General features: G+C 42.4%; 3 protein-coding genes across 3 annotated transcripts in view; 2 read left to right on the top strand and 1 right to left on the bottom strand.

Moving 5' to 3' along the window:
- The window catches only part of baiap2l1b (BAR/IMD domain containing adaptor protein 2 like 1b), a 29,814-nt gene extending 26,238 nt beyond the window's left edge, over window positions 1-3,576 (top strand). The window contains exons 13-14 of the mRNA XM_083932031.1: window positions 2,440-2,486; window positions 2,579-3,576. Of these exons, the coding sequence (XP_083788157.1) occupies window positions 2,440-2,486; window positions 2,579-2,651 (120 nt within the window). The 3' untranslated portion in view covers window positions 2,652-3,576. The remainder of the gene's footprint in view (window positions 1-2,439; window positions 2,487-2,578) is intronic.
- Window positions 3,577-4,153: 577 nt separating this feature from the next.
- bri3 (brain protein I3) lies at window positions 4,154-10,847 on the bottom strand. Its single transcript, XM_083931894.1, has 3 exons — window positions 10,256-10,847; window positions 8,328-8,436; window positions 4,154-5,574 (listed from the first exon to the last, which is right to left on the bottom strand). The coding sequence occupies exons 1-3, from the start codon at window positions 10,416-10,418 to the stop codon at window positions 5,442-5,444; spliced, it is 405 nt and encodes a 134-aa protein (XP_083788020.1). The 5' UTR covers window positions 10,419-10,847; the 3' UTR covers window positions 4,154-5,441.
- A 2,068-nt stretch (window positions 10,848-12,915) lies between these two features.
- tecpr1b (tectonin beta-propeller repeat containing 1b) lies at window positions 12,916-25,947 on the top strand. Its single transcript, XM_083930800.1, has 26 exons — window positions 12,916-13,040; window positions 13,252-13,351; window positions 14,738-14,970; window positions 15,065-15,247; window positions 15,786-15,908; window positions 16,019-16,141; window positions 16,577-16,751; window positions 17,721-17,821; window positions 17,922-18,023; window positions 18,858-18,985; window positions 19,084-19,670; window positions 19,993-20,102; window positions 20,194-20,349; window positions 20,438-20,587; window positions 21,260-21,420; window positions 21,625-21,752; window positions 22,368-22,461; window positions 22,584-22,680; window positions 22,772-22,851; window positions 22,945-23,001; window positions 23,089-23,263; window positions 23,417-23,552; window positions 23,712-23,804; window positions 23,922-24,028; window positions 24,221-24,340; window positions 25,025-25,947. The coding sequence occupies exons 3-26, from the start codon at window positions 14,746-14,748 to the stop codon at window positions 25,163-25,165; spliced, it is 3,552 nt and encodes a 1,183-aa protein (XP_083786926.1). The 5' UTR covers window positions 12,916-13,040; window positions 13,252-13,351; window positions 14,738-14,745; the 3' UTR covers window positions 25,166-25,947.
- Window positions 25,948-26,493: the final 546 nt, after the last annotated feature.

Below are 26,493 nucleotides of genomic sequence, written 5' to 3'. Positions count from 1 at the left end.
TGTGCTTTTCAGGTGATGAACTGAATAAATATGGGCAAGTGGTAAAGTCTGTTTCCTAACTTATACTGGGAAGAAGTCAGTTAAATTTTCACATAATTCTGTGTGTTTGTTTTATTTATTAGTTGATCATTCTGCCCGCGCTCTAATTAGAACTGATTAAAGCCAAAATCCAAACATCTCTAATCTCTCAGTAATATCTCGACATAATTTCACTTCACATCAAACTAATTAGAAAATGTGTCAGCAAAGCCTCTTTTTTTATGTTGTTGGTTTGTCCAGAGAAGGTTGGGAGAGGGGAGGGGAGGGGAGGGGAGGGAGGGGAGTGGAGACTGGAGGGCCGGGGGAGGAATGCACTGTCACTACGAGAAAAAAATGCACCCTCACTGGTTCTGTACTTTTGGCTGGGGAAAAGATAATGACTCGCAGTAATGAATATATTTAGAGGGTGGGAACAAACAGAAAGGCAGAGTGATGTGACAGATTGAGATCAGCAGAGAATGTAAAGTGGCAGGGACACTTTTGACCTCCAAACTGAGTATCAATGCAGAGGAAGGAAACAAGACTTGTTAGAGTGGATACTCAACGTTTAACAGAGCAGAACAGATAGAGGTGAAGGCATTCTTGGTTCTCTGACTGAGCTGTGAATTAGCATGTTGACTATAATCACTTATTATGTGGAGAATAGATTAGAAGTTTTCATGTGAATAATGAAGCACGTCCTTTACCCGCCATGTTTGTTGCTTTGTGATTTGTAATCCAAACATCTGTGAGAGGAGGACAGATGTGAAACTCTTTATGTCCAGTGGGGAATAACACAGTGAGAGTGACTGTGCCAAGACTGAAACACTCTGGGCAGACATCAGGCGCTCTATCCACTTCTGACATCTTGTGGAATCTGTGCAGTACTGCAGGTGGATAACTGGAAGACGGGGCCAGCTGCTGGGAAGATCAACCATTTATCTACATCCACTAATTCCTTAATAATAATAATAATCCATCCATTTTCAACCGCTTGTCCCTATCGGACAGAGACAGACAACGATTCACACTCTCTTTCACACCTACTGGCAATTTAGAGTCATCAATGAACCTAACACCTGCATGTCTTTGGGCTGTGGGGAGATGCTGGAGAAAACCCACGCAGACACAGGGAGAATATGCAAACTCCACACAGAAGGGCCCCAACCGGGATTTGAACCAGCAACCCTCTTGCTGTGAGGCCACCACCCCACTGTGCCGCCCTTAATAATAATAATATTAATAATAATGATAATGATAATACTACTACTAATAATAATGAGAAACAGCTTAAAATGATAGTGAGAGTGCTTTATAAGAGTAACACATCAATAAGACAGGTACTAAAAACAGGAGAAAGGAGCAAAAAAATACAATAATAAAATCCTAAGAGACAAAAATAAGGAAAATACTAGAAATAAAAACAAGCTGATGATGATAAAAACGATTGAGAAATTGAGATTGTTTTACCATTTATGATTTATAGCTATTTTGTAGTGGTGAACACTGCCCTGCACACCTTGTGATCGAACTGACCTTGGCTTGTCATCAGAAAACTTCATGTGGTTGATTATGGAACAGACTTGAATTTCCAGAAGGTCCAGATTCCACACACAGTCTTGTGATATGACACAGCACGCTGACTTTCTCACGCTTTCACTCGCCTATCCACTCATCAAGTGTGACCGATCCTTCAGCAGCCTTAAATATGTGCGTTTTTTCTATATGTGTTGGGTCATACTGTACACTGACACACAGCAGAGAAGGGGATGATTGAGGTGTTCATAGTACAAATGTGTCATGGTTATACACCAAGGGTGCCCAATCCTGCTCCTGGAGAGCTACTGTCCTTCATGCTTTAGGTTTCTCCCTGCTCCAACACACCTGACTCTAATGATTAGATGTGTTAGAGCAGGGAAAAACCTAAAACATGCAGGGCAGTAGCTCTCCAGGAGCAGGACTGGGCACCCCTGTTATATACTGTGTGTAAAGGTGAGTGTTAAGGAGGTGATTATTTATTGCTGATTTTATTTATATACACAGTGCTATATTAATGTCTTTTGCATTTTTACTTTCTTTTTCTTTTTTTTAATTTGAATAGTTGTTTTTTTTTACCAATTACGTTTTAACAACCTTACTTACTAACCTTACTGATTTAAGAAAAAATTATTATTCTGTTTTTACTATTAGTTTTTATATCTTAACGTGATATGGTTTAAGCTACTTCTGGACCTGTAAGAACTTTCCAATTTGCCATATCCTTTTCATTTTCACTGTCTTCAGTTGGATGACGTGTCTACGACGTGTATGTGAACTCTACTGCAAACAAAGTCTACCTCTGTGTACTAATAAAGTAACTTGAACTTGAACTTGTTGACCCTGGGACTCAGAGGTACTAGTAAATATGTGTTTTCTCCACAGGCATTGCAGCCTAACGGCACCTCAAGACCTCCGCCTGCTTACCTTGCGTGAGTTGCATAAGAACATGAACGACATAATCTACCTTTCTCTCACTCAGAGCAGCACCATCACTCATCTCTGCTGCGTTTTCTTTTTACAGGGGAGGGAACCCATTCTCCACAGTCAAGCTACGTCCAACTGTCACCAACGACCGCTCTGCACCGGCCGTCTGATCGCCACTGCATTTCCACACACCCTCCAGTCCCACGTCATCTTGTGAGCCGTCCTGTGTCACCCACTGTACCTGGGACGTGCAGCTCTACCCTCACTTTACAGTCCCGCAGCTTTAACTGGTCTGGATGGAACCAGACAGAACTTGGCCAGCACTGAGAGAAACAAAAAAAATTGCCATTTGAATCTAGGATGCTGCAAACTCTCACATGGAAGTATTTTGGGACTGTTTTACTTTACCGAACAGATGCTCATATATTTAAGATAAATATATATGTATATTTTCTATGTCAATTTGTGTCCCTCTGTTTGTGGTGGTTATGTTTAAAGGACCACATTCTTACCTGCACTTGAGAAATGGATGAATTAAAATAGTCAAAGAAAATACTACAATGTATTTATGCTGTTGATGTTGCTAGTTCGTCAAAATGACTGTTAGAAATCTTTTCTGTTGCCATAGGACAGTAGAAGAATGTACTGTAGAGGACCTCTGCATTTCACCTTCAGGTTCTTATGAAAAGGATGCATCTCAGTGTCGATACTAAAATGATGTTGGCTGTTGCCATGACGAGAAAAATGCAAACACTTAATGAGATGCATCCAAAAAAAAAGGCACACCAGTGATCTTTATCCTTTTTTGTATATACATTTGTACAACAGATGCTATAAATATTGTCCTTTGCCATCTAACTAAACTTTTTGTAGAGCTAGACTATCATGCCTTAATGACACACATAACTACTGTAAAAAATATCATCCACCTGCTGTGATCTTTAAATTGTGGACAATCGCCTCGTCTTAACCTTGAAAGTGCAGTCATTTCTGTTTTAATCATTACAAGTGGCATTTTAAGACCAGTGTGTACACTTGTTTTTGGCCCACATTACAGCCTTAATAGAATTTGCTGTATGAAAAATAAAGATTTATTTCTTCAATTTGCTGTTTAGTTTATTACAAAGTGTATGAATGTTCTTCTCAGGTATTCCTTTATCTGAAAACAACAGTATGGTATTTATTTAAAGGTCCCATATTGTGAGAGGTGAGATTATGTCTTTTTAATCATTTTATTTTTTAATAATAAAGCAGTGCGAGGTGATATATAAAAACTTTGAAAATATCAAAACGCTCAATCCACAGAGAAATGTACACAGCCTGTATTCAGAAACTGTCTTCAAACAAGCTGTCAGGACTTCTGTACAGTTGTGATGTCACAACTATAGGTAGAAAGTGCAGCCACAGTGTAGTTAGTCATTCCCCGGCTGCAATGATGGTGCAGAACGCAGATGTGGAACACATGGAAACGCTGACAAATCAGAGCAGAACTTCACAGAGAGTGAATACAGGTATATTCAGACAGTTCTTTTTTTGACATTAAAGCATGTTAACATGTTATAGAGGGAACCCAACAAGTGTGAACCTGAAAATGAGTAAAATATGGGGCCTTTAATGTTGACCCATTTGAAAAAGAGAGAAAAAAATCAAATCAAGCAAGTAGTCAAAAACATAAGTAGCATTCTTTTTTTAATTACAGTAACTCATATATAAAAAGTAGGAACCTCAATCATAAGAGCGTGCGTAGTGTGTTTTCTAAAGCAAGAAGATTTGTTTTTAAATCACTCCCACCCATCTCCTTTTCTTCTGCCATGGACAGTTATATAACATCTTGCTGCAATGGAAGACGTAGACACAGAGACTGCAGATACAGGGACATAGACATTCTCAATTGATTGTCTGGTTGGGAGGAATGGGGCAGGGTGACTTGTCACAGAGTACTAAGATACAAATCCAGAGTTATACACATTATTGAGAGAATCCTTCAGCTTCTATTCTCTGCATGCTTCCTTGAAGTGAAACTCAGAAAAGTCCTCTTGAAGAAGTTAGAAGTCCCAAGTCAAACAGTGATTGAGGTTGTAAAGTCGAGGGCATTTCAGATTTTATGTACCTGAGGTCTGCATTGGCCCTGGAAAAGCACAACCCAGCAGAATCGTCACACAAACTATCAGTGCAAATATGGCCCCAAGAAATAATATCAACAAAAACAGACAAAATGGTTCAGGCTTTCTGTCTGACACAAGTCCGGTCGGAACAATTCACGTCTTTTTTCCCCCAAAGATATTGTTTGTGTTATTCCCTGTGACGCACTGAGCCAAAAACAAACATTTCAATAAAAGGTTTACACTTCCAGAAAAAAAAAACCTAATACATCAGTGATCTACATAGATGCTGTGTTGAGTACAATGTTACTAAGCATAAAAATATGTATGCAGTATGTCAGCGAAGGCAAAGGGAAAGAAAACCTCAAGCGCATGTGTCTCAGTAAATTCTGGCTTGAAAAAATACAAAGGAATCTGCTCAGATCCTTGGATAACTGAGCTAAATATACAGGTGAAATCCTGACTGATGGAGTCTCAGATGATCACTCAGCATGTAGTGAAGGCACTGACAACAGCTGGACACTTACATGTGCTAGAATATATCATCAACTAGCAGATTAAAATCAATGTCTTCCACGTGCCTCTAATAAAACATCATAATTCATGGTAAAATCTTGATCATGATTAATTTGTTGTACATAACATAATGGCAACAGCGATGTGCAAAATTAAGAAAAGATAACTAAATAAAAGACACAAAAATGTGTGTGTGTGTGTGTGTGTGTGTGTGTGTGTGTGTGTGTGTGTGTGTGTGTGTGTGTGTGTGTGTGTGTGTGTGTGTGTGTGTGTGTGTGTGTGTGTGTGTGTGTGTGTGTGCGTGGGAGCATGAGCAGGTGCATGAGCTGTGGTTTGGTCCCTCTAGCCGAAGCTGGCGCCACAGTTGGGACACCTTCTCTGACGCAGTGCAAAGCAGAAGAGGAGACCCAGGGGAAAGAAGAAGATGGCACACAGGATCCCCAGGCATGTGAAGTCATCCTCCAAGACACCCACTCTGCAACATACATACACACATACACAGACCAAACAGAAATATTGATGCAGGATTTTAATCAGAAAAGAAATTCTGTATTAATTGCTAAACGTGGCTACTGGATCATAACATCTCTATAAAGTGAATGTTCAAGTTTCATGTTGAGAAGTCAACTACAAAGAGCCACAAAACAACCACAGAGACAGAAAAAGACTACAAAGAGACAGAAAACAAACACAAGGAGACACAAATCAATAAAGAGAAACAAAAAGACTACAGAGACACAAAACAACTACAAAGAGACACAAAAAGACTACAGAGAGATACAAACCCACCACAGAGAGACACAAAACTACAAAGAATACTACACAACCACGAATAGACACAAAACAACTACAAAGAGACACAAAACAACTACAAAGAAACACAAAACAACTACAAAGAGATAGAAAACAACAAATAGACACAAAACAACCACAACAAGATACAAAACAACCACAAAGAGACACAAAACAACCACAAAGAGACACAAAACAACCACAAAGAGACTCAAAACAACCACAAAGAGACTCAAAACAACTACAAAGAGACACAAAACAACTACAAATGGACATAAAACAACTACAAAGAGACACAAAACAACTACAAAAAGACACAAAACAACTACAAAGGGACACAAAACAATCACAAAGAGACACAAAACAACTAAAAAGAGACAAAACAACTACAAAGAGACACAAAATAACTACAAAGAGACACAAAACAACTACAAAGAGACACAAAACAACTACAACTAGATACTATTAGTTATACATTGGGATAGATTCATATCAGAATATTTAATGTTGTTTATTATTTTATTCCACTGAATAAACAATGTAACTGTTAATTATTATTATTAGGTCATTTAGGACGTAGGAGCAGGATCACAAGTGATTACAACAGTTTACTGAATGCTTATCTGCAGTCTCTTTATAATCTCCAATCTGCTTCTCTGGTGTCAAAAGACCTCACCATAGGACTACAGCTGGCTAACACTGGCACATTTACAATGATGATTAATGTGCACTGCCCTTCAAAATAAATAAATAGATTAAATGAAAATTGGAACCATGTCCTGACAATTCACCGCAAACAACTATTAGAACACACTGTTTAGTATGAAACTAAAAGTTAATTTTGTTAATTATTTACTTCTGTTTTTTAAGAGGCAGATGTGTGTTAAAACATGTTGTTTCTTTTCCACCCCCATAGAGCTGTATCATTCCTAAAGGTTGCTGAGCATTTGGCTTATGGTACTTAGTTTTATTGCAAAAAGGTTAAAAGATCTTTAGAGAAAATAAAGTGCAGTGTAAAAAGGGCTTTTGTCTTGCATTTAAATCAAGAAAACAACAGTAACAACTGATCGTGTTTGAAGTCTTGAAGGTCTCAGAGCAGATTTAATCCGGAGTCACGGTGAACAAAGTGCTAACCACGATCTCATGACTGCACCAGGGCGACCAGCACAGCCAGTAAATCTGCTGGAGGCTCTGAGAAGGAATTATCAAATGTGACAAACAGGAAATTAAACACTACTTACTGCTAATGCTATGAAAGAGTGTGTCACATAGCTATAGATTTTTCACTTTTCGGGTGTAGATTAAATATAAATTATCTTGATAAAACGGCCTTAATTACAATGATACTATTAGATTATGACCTGGGTTTAAACTTGTCAAAATAATATAGTTCCTAAAACAAGGCATGCTTACATAAGCTGTCGGTGGTCTACCGTGGCACCACACCACACTGTGTGTGGCTGTGATAGGTTGTAAGTATTTGCACAACATATTTGTACACTGGTTCCAGAAACTGTGGCTTTCACTGACCGAAAAAAAACAGCCACCTTCAACTCTTTTAAATGCAGGTCAATATGCCCCAAATCTTCAATCACAAAAGTAAATTGTCAAAAATGTGTTTACTCCTGTGTGAGTTCTTGACAAATGAAAGTATTCTCTCATTTCATTAAGATAGTCAGTGGAAAATAAACATAACTTGCAAGGATCAGAACGTAAAGCGTTGTCCAAATGACAGAAATATTGCTGTGACGCTGTTTGGCCGCTGATTTTTAACACAGATAGAAACGATGTAGAAAAATACATAAGGTATTGTCATATCGCCTGGCCCTATCTGAATGTTTTACATACTGTGTGGACATACACACACACACACACACACACACACAACATACTGGTGTGTGTGTGTGTTATCACAAAGTGTCAGGGACACTCAAGTAAGGCTGAAACAGAAGTGCACTCGCAGAGTATTCATTAATGTTGTGACAATAATCAACCCTGCTATAAAACCAAAACAGTGGACAGGAGGACATCTGATTCCCATTGGCTGTTCTTCTGAACTGGTTCCTGGACCCACCTTGGCCTCGACCCGCCCTCCATCACATGTTTGAGGCTGAAATCATCTGACTGACAGGATACTGACTCAAGCGTAGTGAAACCGATGTAAAACCATCTTCCAAAACTGAAAGTCACATCCGCTTAACCTTTTGTCACACCGTAGGCCTGACTCGCAGAAACAAAGTGATACAGATAGATAGTAGAAATAAAGACGCACAGACAGCAACTGGAAGACTTTAGCCTCAAAAAGGAAATGTGCTCAGAAACCTGCTTAGTCACAGTGAGCATGGGACGCTCGTGTTTAATCACAAACTAATCTACAGACCTCACACTGTCCGTCATCTTCTGCAATATATACCCCCAACGTGCGTGCGTTCTCACCTGCAGGCGGGGCAGCCCCCCACCACCACCACTGACGGCTGTATGATGGTGTAAGTCCCAGGGTAGGGCTGCTGGGCTACAGCAGGGCTCATCTGGGCTGATGGGTAACCTGCGGTCGACAGGAGGAAATAGGAAACGTGTCATTGTGGACATTTACTGTAAAGGACATTGTTTTTTCAAAAAGAATGAAACAAATTAACGTATCATGTAGATTTTTGCGACTGCTTTGTGAATGTGTCTTTGTAAGAGTTGGAGATTCACAGGTTCATGTCACCAACACTCTCAGGCCATAATCACAGGGATTTTTATTTACTTATATTTTTACCACCAGCATGTGTTTGTGACACAGTGAACTTTGATATTATGGCCACTCTTGTTTACAGCACATTTTGTCTGATAAGGAGGCCTCCCCGTGAGAAAGACGGAACACAGTACGGCTGCACATGATACATCTGCACTGGTTGAGAGGCGGACAGATATATCTGCTTATATTGGCCTATCACAGACACATCGGTATTATTGTTTATTTTTCAAAATGGGACACAACGTATTAATGAACATTTACATGTAACTATGTATGGGATTATAGCCAGGTGGCTAATTTGCATCCCTTGTCCAGTTGGCAAGTAGAAAGAGAAGAGAGAAAGGGAGAGACATCAAAACTAAATATAAACATTAGAAAAGAAGGCATAACATACAATAACAAAACTTGACAATGACAGAGCTGACAGTAATAAAAGTGGTAATTGTGAATGCAAGTTCTGGTTATTATTGCAAAATGCCCGATATTGGCGTATATGTGATCCAATATGCGCCGATATGAACATTAATTGTCACGGAACATGTAATGCAGAGGACAATGCTTGGGCGGATTGAGAAGTGGTTTTATTATGTAGTTTCAGCAGAGCGAGCTCAGCAAACGACGGATACTGAACGTACAGTATTGATCTTTACTTACTTATTTTATTTTTCTTTATTTTCTCCCTGTTCATTTCTTAAAATGGCTGACAATGTAATACACTGTATATTTAATGTATAATAATGTTTAAAAGTCTTTAATAAAGTTATTTGTTTAGGAAAGTAGACTTCTGAGTACCTTTCATAGTCATATTTGCATATTCCACACAGAAAAAGGTCTGGTTTCATTTCAGCTCAAAAATCAACTATATCGGTAATCGGTTAAATCTCCCTCTAAAATCAGTATAGGTCTGAAAAAGTCCCACATTGGTCGGGCCCTACACTGTTTTATTATAACTATCTCTTTGTGTTGCAGCAACAGGCGGCTTCAATCTACTCAGAAGTCCAAGAACTTGTTTCAGCAAACAGGAAATTACAAACATTTACAAGACTTCATTTGAGGACAGAGGTAACTTCCTTGTACTTTCAGCTCTTATACAATCAGTCAGATGACGATGACTCTCCTTCATATAAAGCAGCAGACACATACCGTCCAAAAGCCCGGGTGCACAACTTTGGTGCACTGTGCCAAACATGTCATTAACATAGTTCACGCTGTTGCTCCCTATAAAAAAACACTGAGCACATCATGAGTTGACACAGTAAATCATCTGACTGGAAATATTATAGAAAGGTTACAGAGCACTCCCTATTATTATCTAATATATGCAAAACTGGTCGATACCAGACATCGCTATTGCCGTATTGCGCATGCGCGGCGTTGGGTCACCTGATAAACGAAACCTTTTACTTTTTCGTGCTTTTGTCCCACGGTGTTCGTAAGTTAAAGTGTGACACTCGGTAATTCAACACGTCCCCCTGCAGACAAACAGACTGCCAGACTCCGTCACAACAACGCGACCTCTGCTTTCTGTGGGCAGCAGTGAGACCTCGCTCCCCGTCTGGGCGCTTTACTTTCTGTTCATGTGGAGCACTGAGCCTACGTGGGCGACGTGAACGGAGCTACTTGCCTTGGCCGTCTGGGTACTGGTAGGGCGGCGGGGCCGGCGGGGGGATGGCCCCGTAGCCGTGCTGCTGCTGCTGCTGCTGCTGCTGCGGGCCGTACTCATAAGCCCCTGGGACGGCATGGTAGGCGGGAGGTCTGTCCTGAAGAAGAGGTTTGCTGTCCACCATCTCTCACCCCGGCGTGTTGCGTCCTCCGTCCTTAAGTGGTTTCGTTCTCTTGCCCCTTAACTTAAATCTTCAGCAACAGAAAAAGGGTCAAAACTGAACTTCGACTACTTGTCTTTTGTTGTCCGAAAAGCCGTGCGTCGCAGGTTGACGCGCAGTGGTGATAAAATCAAAGAAAACAAAGAAAAGACTGCTGCGCAAAAATGAAACTTCGTCCCTCTCCATGCGCCAACTTTGTCCCGCGGTGGCGCAACAACACCAAATATTTCCCCTAAATGTCCACTTTTAAGACAGGAATGGCGTGAGTCGGTCGGTAATGGTTAACTTAGCTCCATTTCCCTGCTTGTTGTTGGTCCTTCGGTGCCTATGTACCAGTAATGTGTCATCGCAGCGCCCTCCTAACTCACATGAACTCAGAAAGGTTTTTCCCTTTCTGTCTGGATTGTCACAAGAGAAGGATCATGTGATGAGCTGCTGTAGCGCCTCTGCGCACTCAGAGGCTTCTTAAAGCGACAGTCCATGAAAAGAACAGGCTCGGTGCTGCAAACGGCGCACTGCAGCCACACCATCACCTCCCACTGCCCACTGGTTTTAATGATAGGCCTAATGACAAGTCAACACAATGTCGTACAATTCATTAGGTTACACTTTGCACAGACCTCATGTGTGGAGGGCAACCCTGTTCACACTGGGACTTACATAATTGCTCTCCTCACTAGGAGTGGGCTACCCCTAATGTTGCATAATATTGAATTGACATCCTCAGATTTAGTCAGAGGATTAGGTGTGGAAAGAATAAAAGTGAGTGAATAAAATATCAACATGATATTAAAGTAATCCGGAATATACTGTATAAATTCAGTATATATGTACGTTTTTAGGTACTTTTATTTTGCACTTTAATTACAAGGGAAAGGGAGATATAACAGTCTTTATTACTCTATATATTTGACAGGTATAGTTATATTTTACATAAATAAACTCATGATTACAGTTATAATAAAAGAAAATAGGCCTACCAGTCCTGCACATTGCATTGTTGGGGTCTCTTGTCATGTTTCAGATGTTTGTTAGTAGTTCAACCAAAGAGACACACGTCCTCTTAACTCATCAGATGCTTTCATTCAAATAACAGTTTGAGGCCCAATGAGAGAAAATAGAAAAAATATGAATATGGGTGTTTATTTCCTACCCCATCATCAATCATTCCATGACCCCTCAGATGTATCTTGTGACCTTTTGTACTTTTGCAAGTTTAGACAACAACCAGACTAAAGCCGGTCATATGAAAAATCATAATTACACGTTGATGTATCAGTATTAACATAATCTGGTGATGCCAAATATAAGAATACATCACACTGCTTTTGTACATTTTGCTGATACAACCCAGTAACATTTTGAATGAAAGAATTTTGAATTGTAATTGTACTTAAACAGTTTTGGCTCCACATCCAAAGACCAGACTAATGACTACAGTCATTTAAGTTGAGGGGAAGAACTCAACAGAGATATCACCTGCTGAGCAGATGGCTGCTGCCTCTGTCCGAGGTGCTGAACCTGGGACCCCCGAGGGTGAGAAAGCTCTCCCAGCCTGGGACTTGGGAAAACAAAAAAAAGTGTTATCAGCTGAATTTAATTAAAGTGTCAAAAGTAAAAGAACTCATGCTGCATTCAGTTGCTTTCATATGATGTTTTGGGATTCATATTATCGCTGGATTGGTGTGGGTGTTGCCTTTTTACTGCTGTAGATGTTTAAGGTGCTCATTTTAACTCCTTTACACAGTAGGGTTCTTTGAGCTACACCAGTGCATCATATTCTATAAGATCATCGCATGTTTGCAACATCACTGTCCTGAGAGAATCTGTTATTTCTTAAAAAAAAAAGAAAAAATCAACTTTTCCTGATGTCAGAAAAACAGATTTGTTTTCAGCTTTGTGGTGGTGCCTTTTCCAGCTGATGAAAAGGCTTTTTAATACTTTATTTAGCTTCAGAAGTAACTCGTAGAAATTCACTTGATCAGAAACATTCAAATTCAAAATCACCAAATCTGGACACATATGATTTCCATAGGACGTATGAAAATAAATAAAGCTTTCAGCTAAATGTAGTGGAGTTAAAAAAAAAAAGAAGTTACAATTTGTTAGCTACTTACAGTAACACGGCCTACAGTGCTTACAGAGTAAATGTAAGCTACTTAATTACAGCCCACCACCAAACACCACAGTCGTGTCTGAGAACCACTCTGGACTTTTCTGTGCTTCTCGATCATGGCTCTTGGCTTGTGATGAAATACTCCAAACTGTAGCCAACAAGTTAAACCAACCTTTAATAATTCATTTGACGCTGAATGAATTATTGAAATATGCGCGTCCATCAGCAGGTGCAGCCGGGGGGAAAGAAATAACACCGCGCTCCACCAATGGGAGACAAGAGATGCCACACTCCTGCAAGAGTTTCCACCAATCAGAGCAACACTTCCTCCATTTCCTGTTGTGGGCTCAGGGAGTCGGACTGGAGCGTTCCTCCGGTCCTCAGTCTGGGAAGAAATACCTCAGCCGAAATGTACATGAATGACTTTACTTCTCCTCCGCAGAGGTGTTGCTCGTGACAGAGCTCCATATGTAAGTGATTATGGTCTGTTTTTTAAAGTCTCTGTGTGTTAGATGACTGCTGCCTGTTACCCTGGACATGTAAACAGATTACAGCCGACTTTGCGGCATACACGACTCCATATCAGCTGTCAGCTGTGTTATTACGCGGCACTGCATGCTTTAACTCCCTCTGTTGTTATTTAACACGGAACCTATTTCTTTGAATCTGAATCTGCCCTAGCATGGCCCTCGGAGACGGTAGGTATCGGCTGTTGCACCTGATGTCATGTCGCGTGTGTTGATATTCCCTTGACAACCGCGGATCGGATACCAATATTCAGGTAGGCTGTGTGTGTGTGTGTGTGTGTGTGTGTGTGTGTGTGTGTGTGTGTGTGTGTGTGTGTGTGTGTGTGTGTGTGTGTGTGTGTGTGTGTGTGTGTGTGTGTGTGTGTGTGTGTGTGTGTGTGTGTGTGTGTGTGTGTGTGTGTGTGTGTGTGTGTGTGTGTGTGTGTGTGTGTGTGTGTGTGTGTGTGTAAAGCTCCACTGCAGGCTAGGTACATTAAGTTTATTCCATGAAATTGCAGTCTTCTTCAAACTGTAATATGGCTGCATTTACTCTTTCTTTACACTAGTCCATCTGTTTGAATTGGAGAATAAAGTTTGTTGTCCCGCGTTGAGCATTTAATTTAAATAAACCGAATAATAATTTTCTGATTCCAGTCAGGAGTGACTGTCAATACTGTAGCGGATTAGTATCAGTCGATAAAGCAACAGTCAAGTTAGGCAGCCAGAATAAACGGAAGACTTCCGGTCAGAAATTTCAAATTAAAAGCATACAATTGAGTTGTATAGGGACAACAAAAAAACCCTTAAACAAAATAAATACAAATCTGAAGTTAGTCTCATCGTTTTGAGAAAAAGAAAAATAATTTCAACCCCAAAAAACTGCAGGAATTATTTCAAAATAAAAGTTTAAAACCTGAGCGTAAAGTCAGAATTCAATTAAATTTTATTTGTAGTGCCAAATCAAAAGTGATGTCAAGACACTTTACATACAGCGAAGGTCTAGATCACACCCACTTATTTATGATTTACAGAGACCCAACATTTCCTCCGTGAGCAGCAGCAAGTCGCAATATCTATAATAATACTAATAATAATAATTTATCCAGCAATTCAAGACTGAAGTAAAAACTTTGAGAGTAACGTTGGAATAAATTAAATGCTCACGAGGAATAGAGTGGGTTGTCCACTGATCGCTGTTATATGCCTATACACACTCAGTCATTATATTTTGTTACTAATGATTATTTGATTTTCTTATTGCCTTATTGCCCATCCCTAATTGATCCCAGGATTGTGATTGTGTGTGTGTGTGTGTGTGTGTGTGTGTGTGTGTGTGTGTGTGTGTGTGTGTGTGTGTGTGTGTGTGTGTGTGTGTGTGTGTGTGTGTGTGTGTGTGTGTGTGTGTGTGCGTGTGCGTGTGCGTGTGCGTGTGCGTGTGCGTGTGCGTGTGCGTGTGCGTGTGCGTGTGCGTGTGCGTGTGCGTGTGCGCGTGTCGGTGTGTCGGTGTGTGTGGTTTTTTTGGCCATTCAAGGATGAATCTAAATGCAAATGTAGCCTTTACTCACAGAGTCGTATCTCTTTAGGCTATCATGAAGGCTTAGGGTTAGAGGCATAAAATAACAGGCAGCTCGGAAAGATGAATGTTATCTGTCTTCTTTTAGGGGCCATCATGCCTCTCACGCTGCTGTGGGCTGTGGATGTGTATGGCCGTGTGTACAGCCTTTCCACTGCTGGCCAGCGCTGGGAACGTGCAGACGACATGCTGCTAGAGCTGAAGCGTGTCACTGCGGGGAAGGGCCGCTGCTGGGGCATTGGTTGCGACCACCACGTTTACCTCAACATAATGCCCAGTGAGACCTCCATCCGCTACCGGGAGGAGACTTATGAAAACCAGGTTGGCCTGAGCTTTTTGTTGATGCGCCTACAATGTAGTGGCTCTATGTTGTCAATGCTAAATCGCTGCTGCTGTGTCTGTGTTTTTTTTTCAGAGGTGGAACCCAGTGGACAGCTTCACCGACACACTGCTGCCCACCGACCGCTGGCCGTGGAGCGACGTGACTGGGATGAATCCTCAACCGCTGCACAGTTTTGAGCTGCCCTCACGCAGCTGGGAGTGGGAGGGAGACTGGTATGTGGATCACAGCTGTGGAGGAGAACCCAGCCAGACTGGGGTAAGAAACCACACACACACACACACAAACACACACAGTCCCTTTTGAAGGTCCCATATCGTAAAAAGTCAGGTTTCCATGTCTTTTAGTATTTTAAAGCAGGTCAAGGTGGATATTCTGTGAAAGTATCAAAACGCTCAATCCACAGAGAAATACGCACGGCTCTGAAACTGTGCTTATAAACTAGGATGCCACAACTGTACTATTTATAGGTAGAAAGTGCCGCTACAGTCATTCCACAGCTGCAGATATTGGGGCAAAGACTCAGGGGGCACAGATGTGAAAGACCCAGAAACGCTGACCAATCAGAGCGGACTGGGCTTTTTCAGGAGGGAGGCTTAAAGACCCAGGTGCTAAAACGCAGCGTTTCAGACAGAGGGTGAATACAGGTTTATTCAGACGGACAGTATGAGAATAATAATGTGTTTTTGAACATTAAAGCCTCTATACCTGTTCTAGTAGATAAGTATGAGCATGAAAATGACATAAAACGTCTTATCTCGCACCACTACTCTTGCCTGTATGTCTCTCTCTTCAGGGCTGGGAGTATGCAGTCGATTTTCCAGCCAACTTCTCCCCCGACAAGAAGTGGAACTCTTGTGTTCGTCGCAGACGGTGGATCCGCTACAGGAGATACACAGCACAAGGCACCTGGGCGAAGGTTTGGACAATCTCTGGTTATTGTTTCTGTAAGATTCTGTGAACTGTTAGTGTGGAAAGTACAGATCCGATCCCACTGAAGATTTGAGCAAAGCCACTGTCTTTCTGCAGATCCCCCTGGAAAATCCCAGGAAGCCCCCGCTGCCGCTCAGCGACATAAGCTGTGGTGGTTGGGAGATGAGTGACCAGTCTGGAAGGTATCCCTACCTCTGGGGCGTGTCCCAACAAGGAGAGGTCAGTCTCCTGACGAAAGTTTTTAGCATGGGAAGCACATCTAGCTTTCTCCCCAGTTTATTTTTTCAACTTAAAGTGAGGATAACATGCTCCACTCACTGTGGTTTTGAAAATGTACAACCCTGGGATTTATTAAAATGCAATTCTATTGTGATTGTAAAACTCTGGCCACAAGAGGGCAGCATGACTTCATATAATTCACAGTGTATTCAAGGGCCTCTTGAGCCAATGATATGCTGTTTACATATAAAATTAGACATTAGATAAAAGGGTTTGATGTATTAATGATCTATAAAATGTACTGTGCTAGCACTTGCATTTATCATATGTATACATAATATTATGTATTACAGATATATATTTTTAAGCCAAAGAAGAGCACGCTGTACTATATCCCACCCAGTCCAACTATATGACGTTATGTTTACCCTGCAGGTGTGGTTCAGGGAGGGCATCCACCCTCGGGTCCCAGAGGGCTCCAGCTGGGAGGAAGTAGAAGTGCCCAAGGAGGTGGCTCAGTTATCAGCAGGCCCCGGAGACCTGCTGTGGGCTCTACTGTGGGATGGGAACCTGCTGGTCCGCACTGGCCTCACCCTGGACAGCCCAACTGGTCAGCATTCACTGTAGATATTTTCCATATTCTCTCATCTTTGTCCCCTTTTTCTTTTAAAAAAATATTTCCATGTGGGAATTGTATGATTGTGGGAATTGTGTATCTCTTATTGTATATTGCTTGGGATTTTCGTGCCCTTATGGTACAATTTTTCCAGATAAGACTCGTAATCGTCAATTCAACATCAAGATCAGCTTTTTGATGCTTGCTCCACAGAGAAATGCACACAGTCTGTATTCAGAAACTGTAAATGACTGTAACCCGTCAGGACTTCAGTAAAGTTGTGATGTCACAACTGTACTACATATCTAGCCAAAAAACAACAACAGACAAATCTGCCGAGCTCACGTTTCATGTTTCATGTTTCATGTTTCATGTTTCAAAGTGATCCTGCGGTCATTGTTTTCCTGCTTCAAAATGGACCAAGCACCGCCTTACTTAGATGTGCCACTCAGCGCTGTGTGGTTTTGTTGCTGTGATTGGTTGTAGGTATATCCAGTTGCATACAGAGCTATTTTGGTCTGCTCTGTTGGAAATTGAAAAATGAACATAGAGGTTTCAGACTAAGATGCATTTGTGAAATTAGTCTGACAATGCCAGGGTAATATATAGGTAGAGAGGGCTGCTACAGTGCAGTTACAGTAATTCCCAAGCTGCAATGACGGACCAATCAGAGCAGAGCAGGCTCTTCAGGAGGGGGGCTTAAAGAGACAGGAGCTAAAACAGAGCGTTTCAGACAGAGGGTGAATACAAGGTATATTCATATAGACTGTATTAGAAAAATAATCTGTTTTGAACATTAAAGCATGTAAACATGAACCTGAAAATGAGCATAATATGGGACATATTATTGCCATTAAAGCTAGCTTTGGATTTTTACAAGACATAACCTAAACTACCATAATATTATTAACAGCTCTTGCAATGATTTTGTTTAAGTAAACATGCAGCATCTTCTTCTATCAGGCACATCGTGGGTAGAGGTGGAGTCACCGGTAAAGGAGGTTGAAGCGCTTCATGTCGCTGTCGGAGTTAGCGTGGTATGGGTGATCACTAAAGATTTTAAGGTGAGTCAATAATCCTCACATGTGTAAAACTCTAAATAGCTGTTCTTCATTACAGTGGTAACATATTTGTGTTTGTGTTTTCATGTGCACGTGTTTCAAGGTGTGGTTCAGGCGTGGCGTGAACTCCCACAACCCCTGTGGCTCCGGCTGGATCAGCATCGGAGGGGAGATGATGTTGGTGGACGTTGGACTCAATGACCAGGTTAAAAAGATTAGATACATTGGATACATGAGAAATATGTAGGTTCAATGATCCAACTATTACGACTGAAGTTTTTTATTTTTTAGAAGGAACTATATATGTATATCTATATCTAATAAAGCTTACTGTAGCCATCGTTCTGCTGCGCTCTGGCTGCTTCCCCTCTGACCGATTCACTTTACCCTCAACTTTTAGATCTGGTTTCAGGGCAAGCCAGATCAGTGCCGGGGTCTGAGCAGAAAGGCTTTCACTCTGTATCTCACTGCTGAGGACTTTGCTAGCACTGCAAACCAACATCTCACACCTCCTCCCCTTCTGTCTCTCACCCTTGTCCCCTCCCCTCCCTCCAGCCCTTCTACCGCTAGCCTCTAGTCCTGCCCCACAGTTGCCCTGTAACATGAGTACAGCCAGCCGTTCCAGCCAATGCACCTCAGGCCCAGCCTTATATATCCCCAGACTATATTCCTACTGGCCTGACATATGGGAGACTCTCTAATTAGAAGCTGGCCAAGGCTTCGTCATCATATCCCCTGATTTCATATTTCAGGGCTGCAATTATGGATATGGCTTGTGTGAGGTGGCAGGCGCCAGTGTTACAGTATATGGCCTTATAAAGTAACAGTTGCCTGTGTCCTAATAGTGCCACTGATACACCTGTTTTATTTGACAGGATTCTGCTCAGTTTATTTGGTTTTCATTTTGTATGTTGTAACTGATTTTTTTGTTTTAAATGGCTCAATAAATAACATGTCACAACAGGTATGTGGGTGTACGCCTGTGGTTGTTGCGTTTCATTTTAGTTCTACATTGTTTTCTTCTCTCTTTTCTTGTCAGGTGTGGGCAGTTGGTGAGGACCGCGGCCTGTATTTCAGAATGGGTGTGACGCTGTCTGAACCAAGCGGGAACGGCTGGATTCCTGTTTCTGCCCAATGGGGCAGTAGTAAAGAGACTATCCCATGCAGGTCTGTATAAATAATCGAGTTGAATGTTGTATATAACTGACCTGACCATATCCCTTATTTCTTTCCTGCTCTGTTCTTGTGCATTTGTTGTCTAATAGGAAGGAATGTGAGTATGGTGGCCAGCTGACTGAGGCCACACAAGGCTCAGTTCTGAGCTGCACTGACTCAGACTCACATTTAGGTCCTACTCACCCACAAAACAGCCCTAAACAAACCCAAGTCGTGGAGGCAGCAGACCCCTCTGTAGCCCTGAAAACAGAGGACACTTCCTCAGCCCCCCAGCAGGATGCCCCCAAACCATTCATCCCCGCGAGCGACAGCTTCATCAACAGCCTGGTGTCAGACCGAGACAAAACTTCCACACCCCAACAGTCCATCACAGAAGTGCCGCAGGAAGAAACCGCGGAGATGTCCCCAGCCCCAGCCCCGATATGCCCAACCCCTGAGACCGCAGGACACGACGTCCCCTGGATGAACGTGGATCTGGAGGGAGCAGAAGCAGCTCGATGTGCGCAGGCGGCAGGGCCTTCGTTAAGTGATGGCAGTGCTGCTGCCACCTATGCCCTGGGGACCCTGGAGACATCTCAGGGTGTTGGAGAAGAGGACGGGCCAGTGTGGACCTGGATCTCTGGTGGAGGCTGCGATGTTGACGCGAGTTCACAGATCAGCTGGCTTAGTCCCACAGGTATATCAACAATGCAGGCATTTTAAGATTTATGTATTTACTAAATTAACAATTAGATTAAGAATTTCCAAACAACACATGTTAAATGTTTTATTTGAGTTGATGGCTTACCGTATGAACATTGCTTGTCATAAAAAATTATTAAACACCTCATGGGAACTTGGAATCACAAATAATGTATTATATCTGTTATATATCTGCATATCTGTGTTTGAATGTTGTACACTGTCTGTCTGTGTGGTGCTTCTACATGTGTAGAGATAGACTGTACGTGTCATCTCAATGGTTGTCCGTCTGTCTGACTTGTATGTCTGTCTGTCAGGTCCTCTCACCAGCTCCCTGTCTCTAACTCCAGTTCAGTCAGCAGCCTGGAGTGAACAGCAGCAGGAACACAGAGAGGAGATCAGCAAGAAACCTCTGGAGAGAAGCAACGTAAGATTGCTCGAGTTGAACGCCTTGGATTGATTTTGTCACATTTTGTCTGTCTATATGTGGTCACATCCGCCCCGTTTCCCCTTGCCAGTCGGTGTGGGTGCGAAAAGGTGCGTTGCGCTGGTGGAGAGACTGGAAGCCTCAGCGCTGGATGGATGTGGGTGTTGCCCTTGAGCAGTCCACCAGGTCTGACGGGAGAAAGGACAGCATTTTCTTTGTCTATTACACACAGTATGACGAAAAAAAGGTATGTTTAGCTGTTGAATTATGGTCAGATAAATTCTCAACTGCCTACTGACAGCTTTCATACTCATTTTCTTGTCTCTTTGTCCCAGTACCTTCAAGTGTTTATAAATGAAGTGACGGCGCTGTTTCCAGTGGTCAGGGACTGTCACTATGCCTTTGCTGTGTACACCGCCCAAAGGACCAAACAGAGGTGGCCTCTGGTCCTCGCAGCACAAACTGAAAAGGACATGAATGACTGGGTAACAGTTGTTTAGCCCTTTTTTAAAAAAAATGTAAAGGTCCCATATTGTCAGAAGTGAGATTTCCATGTCTTTTTTTTTTTTAAATCATAAAACGGGTCGAGGTGTTATATAAATACTGTGAAAGTATTAAAACTGTGCCTTTAAACGAGCTGTCAGGACTTCTGTGCGGTTGTGATGTCACAACTATACCATATGTGGGTAGAAAGTATGGGGTACAGTGCCGTTACATTCATTCCCCGGCTGCAATGACAGTGCAGAGATGCCAAGAGCGCAGATGTAGAAGTTCAGGAAATGCTGACCCATTAGAGCAGACTGGGCTTTTTTTTCAGGAGGGGTGCTTAAAGAGACAGGCGCTAAGGGGGTGAAACGTTTTTTGGGGGGGATTTTTAAAAGATTAGGTCATGGGTTTTTTTGCCTTTATGGCAGACAGATCCAAAGAAAAGGAGGGAGGAAAGAGAGGGGATGACATGCAGCAAACATAGGGAATAAACAGGTTTTTAGCATACAAGTATACATACAAGTATGAACCTGGAAAACACTAGAGGGATAATGTAGCTTAGAACGTTGCATGTAAGGTAGAATTTCTCATCTTTTACTCTACTAGTATTTACATTTAATAGCTGAAATCCATTGTTGATCACGTCCCCTGTGTCTGTCCTATGTGCTTAGTTGTGCCTGTTGTCTGACTGTTGCTGCGTGTGTCGAGGGATCACATGCCCCCCGTCCAGACAGGCCCTGTGGTCCACAACCTCAAAAGGAGACATCATGGTCCATGAGCCGTCCTTCTCCCTGGAGGCCCCTGCTGCACACACCATGGCCTGTGACCTCATGTGAGACTGATGCCATCAGCCTTTTTGTGCCTACATTGTCTTAATTCTGCTACATGTCAGTTAACATGTCACTAGCATGTTAATGTATCGCTCTGCATGGTGAAAGTGTCGGATGTCTTTTATACTGTGTGTGGCAGCACTTTGTCTCTGTGTGCTAACAATAACGTGGCTAACACCGGGTGCTTTCACTGTATGATGCTGCAGGTTCTGGCGGCAGGTCCCAGGTCACCTGCGCTGTGTAGAGTCTAACAGTGTGGGGCTGGTGTGGGGCATCGGGTGGGACGGCACCGCCTGGGTCTACAGTGGGCGCTATGGGCAACAGCCCAACCCGGGTAAACTTACCCATATTTTCCCACAAATTTAAATCTACACACCGAAGCTCTCCTCCTCGATATTCATATGATCAAACCATTGCTGAGTCCTTTAAATTACCTTTTTTAAAATCTATGGCCCAGTCTTTTTTCTCAGTTTGTCATGTGTTTATTACTACTGTTGAAATCATTAATCAATTAGTCTACAACATAAAATTGACCTGTGACTAAACATAAAAGAAAATATTTGCTATTAAAACTTCTCAAGCTCAGATTCTCTTGAAAGACGAGGGATTTGACTTCATATTTCCATGCTAAATGCATGTTCCATAATAATGTCTTGTGAAAATAATCATTAAGTGCAGAGCTGTTTGATTCACATGTAAAATTTGTGTCACGTCCATAATCAATTATTAACTTGCTTAACACATAATAACATGGAATCAATCTTCTTGCTAACAGCTTGTAGTTTTGTGTGCATTTGCTTAAGCATCTGTAGTAGCTGTAGACACACACACACACACACACACACACACACACACACACACACACACACACACACACACACACACACACACACGCGTATCTATTTATCTACTAGCCTTACATGTTTGTCCATGTCTGTGTTTACTGCAGGTGATTCAGTTCAGACGCACCAGCAGACTGATGTCAGGAGTGTTCACGTGTATGAGAATCAAAGATGGAACCCTATGACAGGATACACAGACAAGTAGGAACATGTCATCTTTTACAGTGTTTTATAAAGTCTTAGTGGTTTATCTTGATTATTAAAAGGCTGTTGGCGGGATTGACTCCTTCTAAAACACAAACCTTTTCTTTCTTTTGCTCCAGAGGACTCCCTACAGACCGCCCTATGTGGAGCGATGAGAGCGGACTGAAGGAATGCACCAAAGGAAACACTCACCCGCCTTCCCCTCAGTGGTCCTGGGTAGGCGGGATTCATCCAAAGTCACCTCCTGCATACACGTTTAGTCTCATTTCATCGCCTGCTAATTCTCCACTGCCAAACTGTGTTTCAGGTGTCAGAGTGGGCTTTGGACTATAACGTTCCTGGAGGGACGGACAAAGAAGGCTGGCAGTATGCTGCAGACTTCCCTGTGTACGTTACTGTTATTTCTCAGGATGGTTGAAAAAAATCAACACTGTGAGAAAGAGACGTGTGCCATTTGTCTGACTTATCCCTCTCCTACAGGACATTTCATGGCCACAAAACCATGAAAGACTTTGTTAGGCGCAGAAGATGGACTCGGTAATCAAACGAACACTCGCTCACGTTACTGTGGTTTGTAACTCACAGCTTCTTAGGCCTTAAAATGATGATATATTCTTCACACAGGAAGTGTAAGATCACAATGAGAGGTCCGTGGCAGCAGGTCCCGCCCATACGTCTGAGTGACATCTCTCTGATGCCGTGCCTGGCCCAGAGCAGGATGGAGCAGGTCCCCGTTTGGGCCCTTAATGACAAGGGAGACGTCCTGTGTCGTCTGGGTGTCAGCCCCCAAAACCCTGCGGTGAGAAACTAATTCCGAGATTACACATTTACAGTTCACTTTAAGAATAATGACAATAATTTCACTGTAATTCCGTCAGTGTCAGTTTCTCTTTTCTGCAAACGTTGCTGAAAACAACACTTTGCTCTTTCTCCGGTGTGTTTGATCTCACAGGGCAGCTCCTGGCTACACGTGGGCACAGACCAGCCCTTTAAGTCCATCTCCATCGGCGGAGCCAACCAGGTGTGGGCCATCGCAAAGGATGGAGCTGTGTTTTACAGAGGGTCCGTCTCCCCACAAAACCCTGCAGGTGAGTTGAGGATGTGAGACTGAGAAAGTGTGAATGTGTAACGCATCAACATAAAATGTCTTATCCTGTTATGCAACATTAAAAGCGCATGAAAGGTGTTATTGTTTTATGTGTACACGCACCAGGCAGTACATTTCTGGCGCTTTCGTCCCTCTGCAGGAGAATGCTGGTACCACATCCCGTCTCCCCCCAGGCAGACTCTCAGACAGCTGTCTGTTGGGAGGACCTCTGTCTTTGCTGTGGATGAAAACAGTGAGAAGCAGTAACCACCGCATTTTAATTATTGTTTTTATTTTTTACAACCAGAGAATCTTATAATCCAGTAACCCCCCCCCCCCCCCTTTTTTTTTAATTTTGATCTTTGTATAGGTAACTTGTGGTACAGACAGGGCCTTACCCCCAGCTACCCTCAGGGCTCTGCCTGGGAGCTCATCTCTAACAACGTCACCAAGGTTTCTGTGGGACCACTGGACCAGGTAAATATGATACTTTGTGAACACTAAAGCCACTAAATCAGTCATCAGAAAGCTTCAGCACAGTGATGATGGGAATGCTTGATTTACCCACCAAAGCCAAAGTTCTATCAGCATGTGGCAGGAATTGTAGACTGTAAATGATAATAAACCACGGATGGCTAGTGTTTGGCTCAGTACTGCTGTTCACTCCAGGTTTGGATCATAGCGGATGGAGTTCCAGGCTTCCCCGCTGAGGCTCCTGGAGCCGTCTGCCACAGGGTGGGGGTGGGACCCATGCAACCCAAGGGCCAGTCCTGGGACTACGGTTTAGGGGTGAGTCCATGATCATTAACTAGTTCACGTTTCAAATATAATAGGAAAGGAAAAACAAAAAACACATAATTATGATCTTGATATCTGCTTTAAATGTTAGCACTCAAGCAATTGAAATAAAGCTTATTCTTATAAAGAAAAACATGTTTTTCTTATTGTCAAAATATCGGATGTTCATCTGTCTCTCAGTACTTTCTGACTTCCCTACCCTCTCTGTGGTACTCAGTCTCAAGCCTTTTGGTTCGTACTGAAGACGTCTTTAAAAACTGCTCACAAACATATACGTAGTTGGTTTGTTTGTTTTTTGGGGTTTTTTTTAGAGCTGAGTAACTCCCTAAAATATCTGGGCACTGTATTTTTCCTCATACGTACATATTTTTGGGACTCTTTTCAGCAGGGGATTAATACGATTAATAGATGTTTGGTGTGGACATGAAATAGTGCAAGTGACAGGTTTCTGGCTAACCAGAGGCTGACCAACACCAGTGTTTTAGCTACACATCGTACTGTTTTTATTTGTTTGATTTTTTTCATTATTTTATCTTATTTATTTGATGTATCGTTCAGTGTTTATAACATGCTTCCAGTGGCCTTGTTAGTGCCCTCTAGTGCACAAGTTAAGTAACGTGCAAGTCAGTCTTTTTTTAATTTTTTATTTTTTATTCATGTGTGTTTTACTTCCAGGGAGGATGGGAGCACATCAGTGTGAGGGGGAACTCAGCCGAACCTCCTCGCACCCCTCATCCTCCTCCTGTCGGACCCCCGCGCAGCCCGCTCCCCCCGAGGCCTCCGACACAAGTAAACGGGAATGCTGTGGGTGTGTAGCAACATCCCACCCTCCTCCTCCTCCTCCTCCCTCTCCTCCTCTTCTTCCTCAGCCCCAGCCCTGTTTGTGCCTGGATCCACCTTTTTCTCCTCTGACCATTCCCACGGGCCCTTATCCCTTCATGGAAAGGGAATGCACAATCATACAACTGAGTTTATACTGTATATTTTGATTGCATTCGACACTTGGATCGATGGATGAATGTTACTCCGTGGCTTTTTTTCCCGGGGCAGAAACCATGTCAATGTGCAGTGATGACAGAACAGGAAAAGGCAGCACAAGAGGATTTAGTGGATCTTGATGTCTTGCAGAATAAAAAGATGTGAGCGCATGTGTTTGCTCTTACTAGGCTTCTTACAGGCTGTTGGTTGTTTTGGGATCTAGCAATAGCTTTTATTCTTCTAAAGAGTATCCTGTGAAAACCTAAGAGGGTGGGACTTTGATAAAGGGCTAAGGCTTAGGTACTAAACATGTCTTCAAACACGCAACCCCACTGTAGCTTAAATTGTCTTGGTTTCTAGAATCTTGTTTTGTATTTGTTTGTTTTTGCCTGTCATACATTTGCATGTGTATTTATTTATTTATTATGCATTTGTTGAATTTTATTTCTCTATATGTTTTGGCCTGTTATATGTTTGCAATGGAGTGTTCCCCCCCCCCCCCCCCCCTACCCATATTGCTACGACGAAGCCTTCCCTAATGTGAACGCTTTTTCAAAAGGACTGGCAAAATTTGAGATCTTTATACTTCAGGAAAATAAAATGCTCTTTAATTACAAGTGACTGCAGAGAAAAATCTGAAACTGGAAAACTGGAAAATCAGACTGCGTTACCAGATGAAACCTCTTTATCCTCCTGCAATAAGGAAAGTTCTTCCTGACAGTATTATATCCATCCACATAACTGATATGACCGTGACTGTTGGAGTTCCACAGCAGCTCTGAATGTCACTTTGACTCGACATTCATCTAACAAGGGCATTGAAATGTGAAATAAAAGACTAAAAAAACTGCTTTATGTGCATTGGACGTAATTCCAGCCGGTCCGGAAAAACAAGCTGATTGCAGTCCGTGGGCTTTAGAGCAGACACTTATTCACATGAATTGACTGCAAGGTTGAAAGTTTCATTATGAAAACATCATCATCATCATCATTCATCTTCAACCGCTTATCCCGGGGTCGGGGTCGCGGGGGTGCTGGAGCCGATCCCAGCTGACATCGGGCGTAAGGCGGGGTACACCCTGGACAGGACGCCAGTCTATCACAGGGCACATAGAGACGAACAGAGACAGACAACCATTCACACCTACGGGCGATTTCAGACTCAT

Source organism: Echiichthys vipera, assembly GCF_963691815.1.
Source record: "Echiichthys vipera genome assembly, chromosome: 17".
NCBI lineage: Eukaryota > Metazoa > Chordata > Actinopteri > Perciformes > Trachinidae > Echiichthys > Echiichthys vipera.
This window is presented reverse-complemented; position numbering and strand designations above follow the sequence as displayed.

What these genes read in the sequence shown, in the direction of transcription:
- bri3 (XM_083931894.1), bottom strand. Translation starts at nt 10,418, where the DNA reads ATGGTGGACAGCAAACCTCTTCTTCAGGACAGACCTCCCGCCTACCAT. An exon ending in CCAGTACCCAGACGGCCAAG is followed by an intron (nt 8,437 to 10,255) that starts GCAAGTAGCTCC and finishes TGTCGACCGCAG; the next exon opens with GTTACCCATCAGCCCAGATG. An exon ending in GGGGGCTGCCCCGCCTGCAG is followed by an intron (nt 5,575 to 8,327) that starts GTGAGAACGCAC and finishes TGTATGTTGCAG; the next exon opens with AGTGGGTGTCTTGGAGGATG.
- tecpr1b (XM_083930800.1), top strand. Translation starts at nt 14,746, where the DNA reads ATGCCTCTCACGCTGCTGTGGGCTGTGGATGTGTATGGCCGTGTGTAC. An exon ending in TATGCTGCAGACTTCCCTGT is followed by an intron (nt 22,852 to 22,944) that starts GTACGTTACTGT and finishes CCTCTCCTACAG; the next exon opens with GACATTTCATGGCCACAAAA. An exon ending in CCTGGGACTACGGTTTAGGG is followed by an intron (nt 24,341 to 25,024) that starts GTGAGTCCATGA and finishes TTTTACTTCCAG; the next exon opens with GGAGGATGGGAGCACATCAG.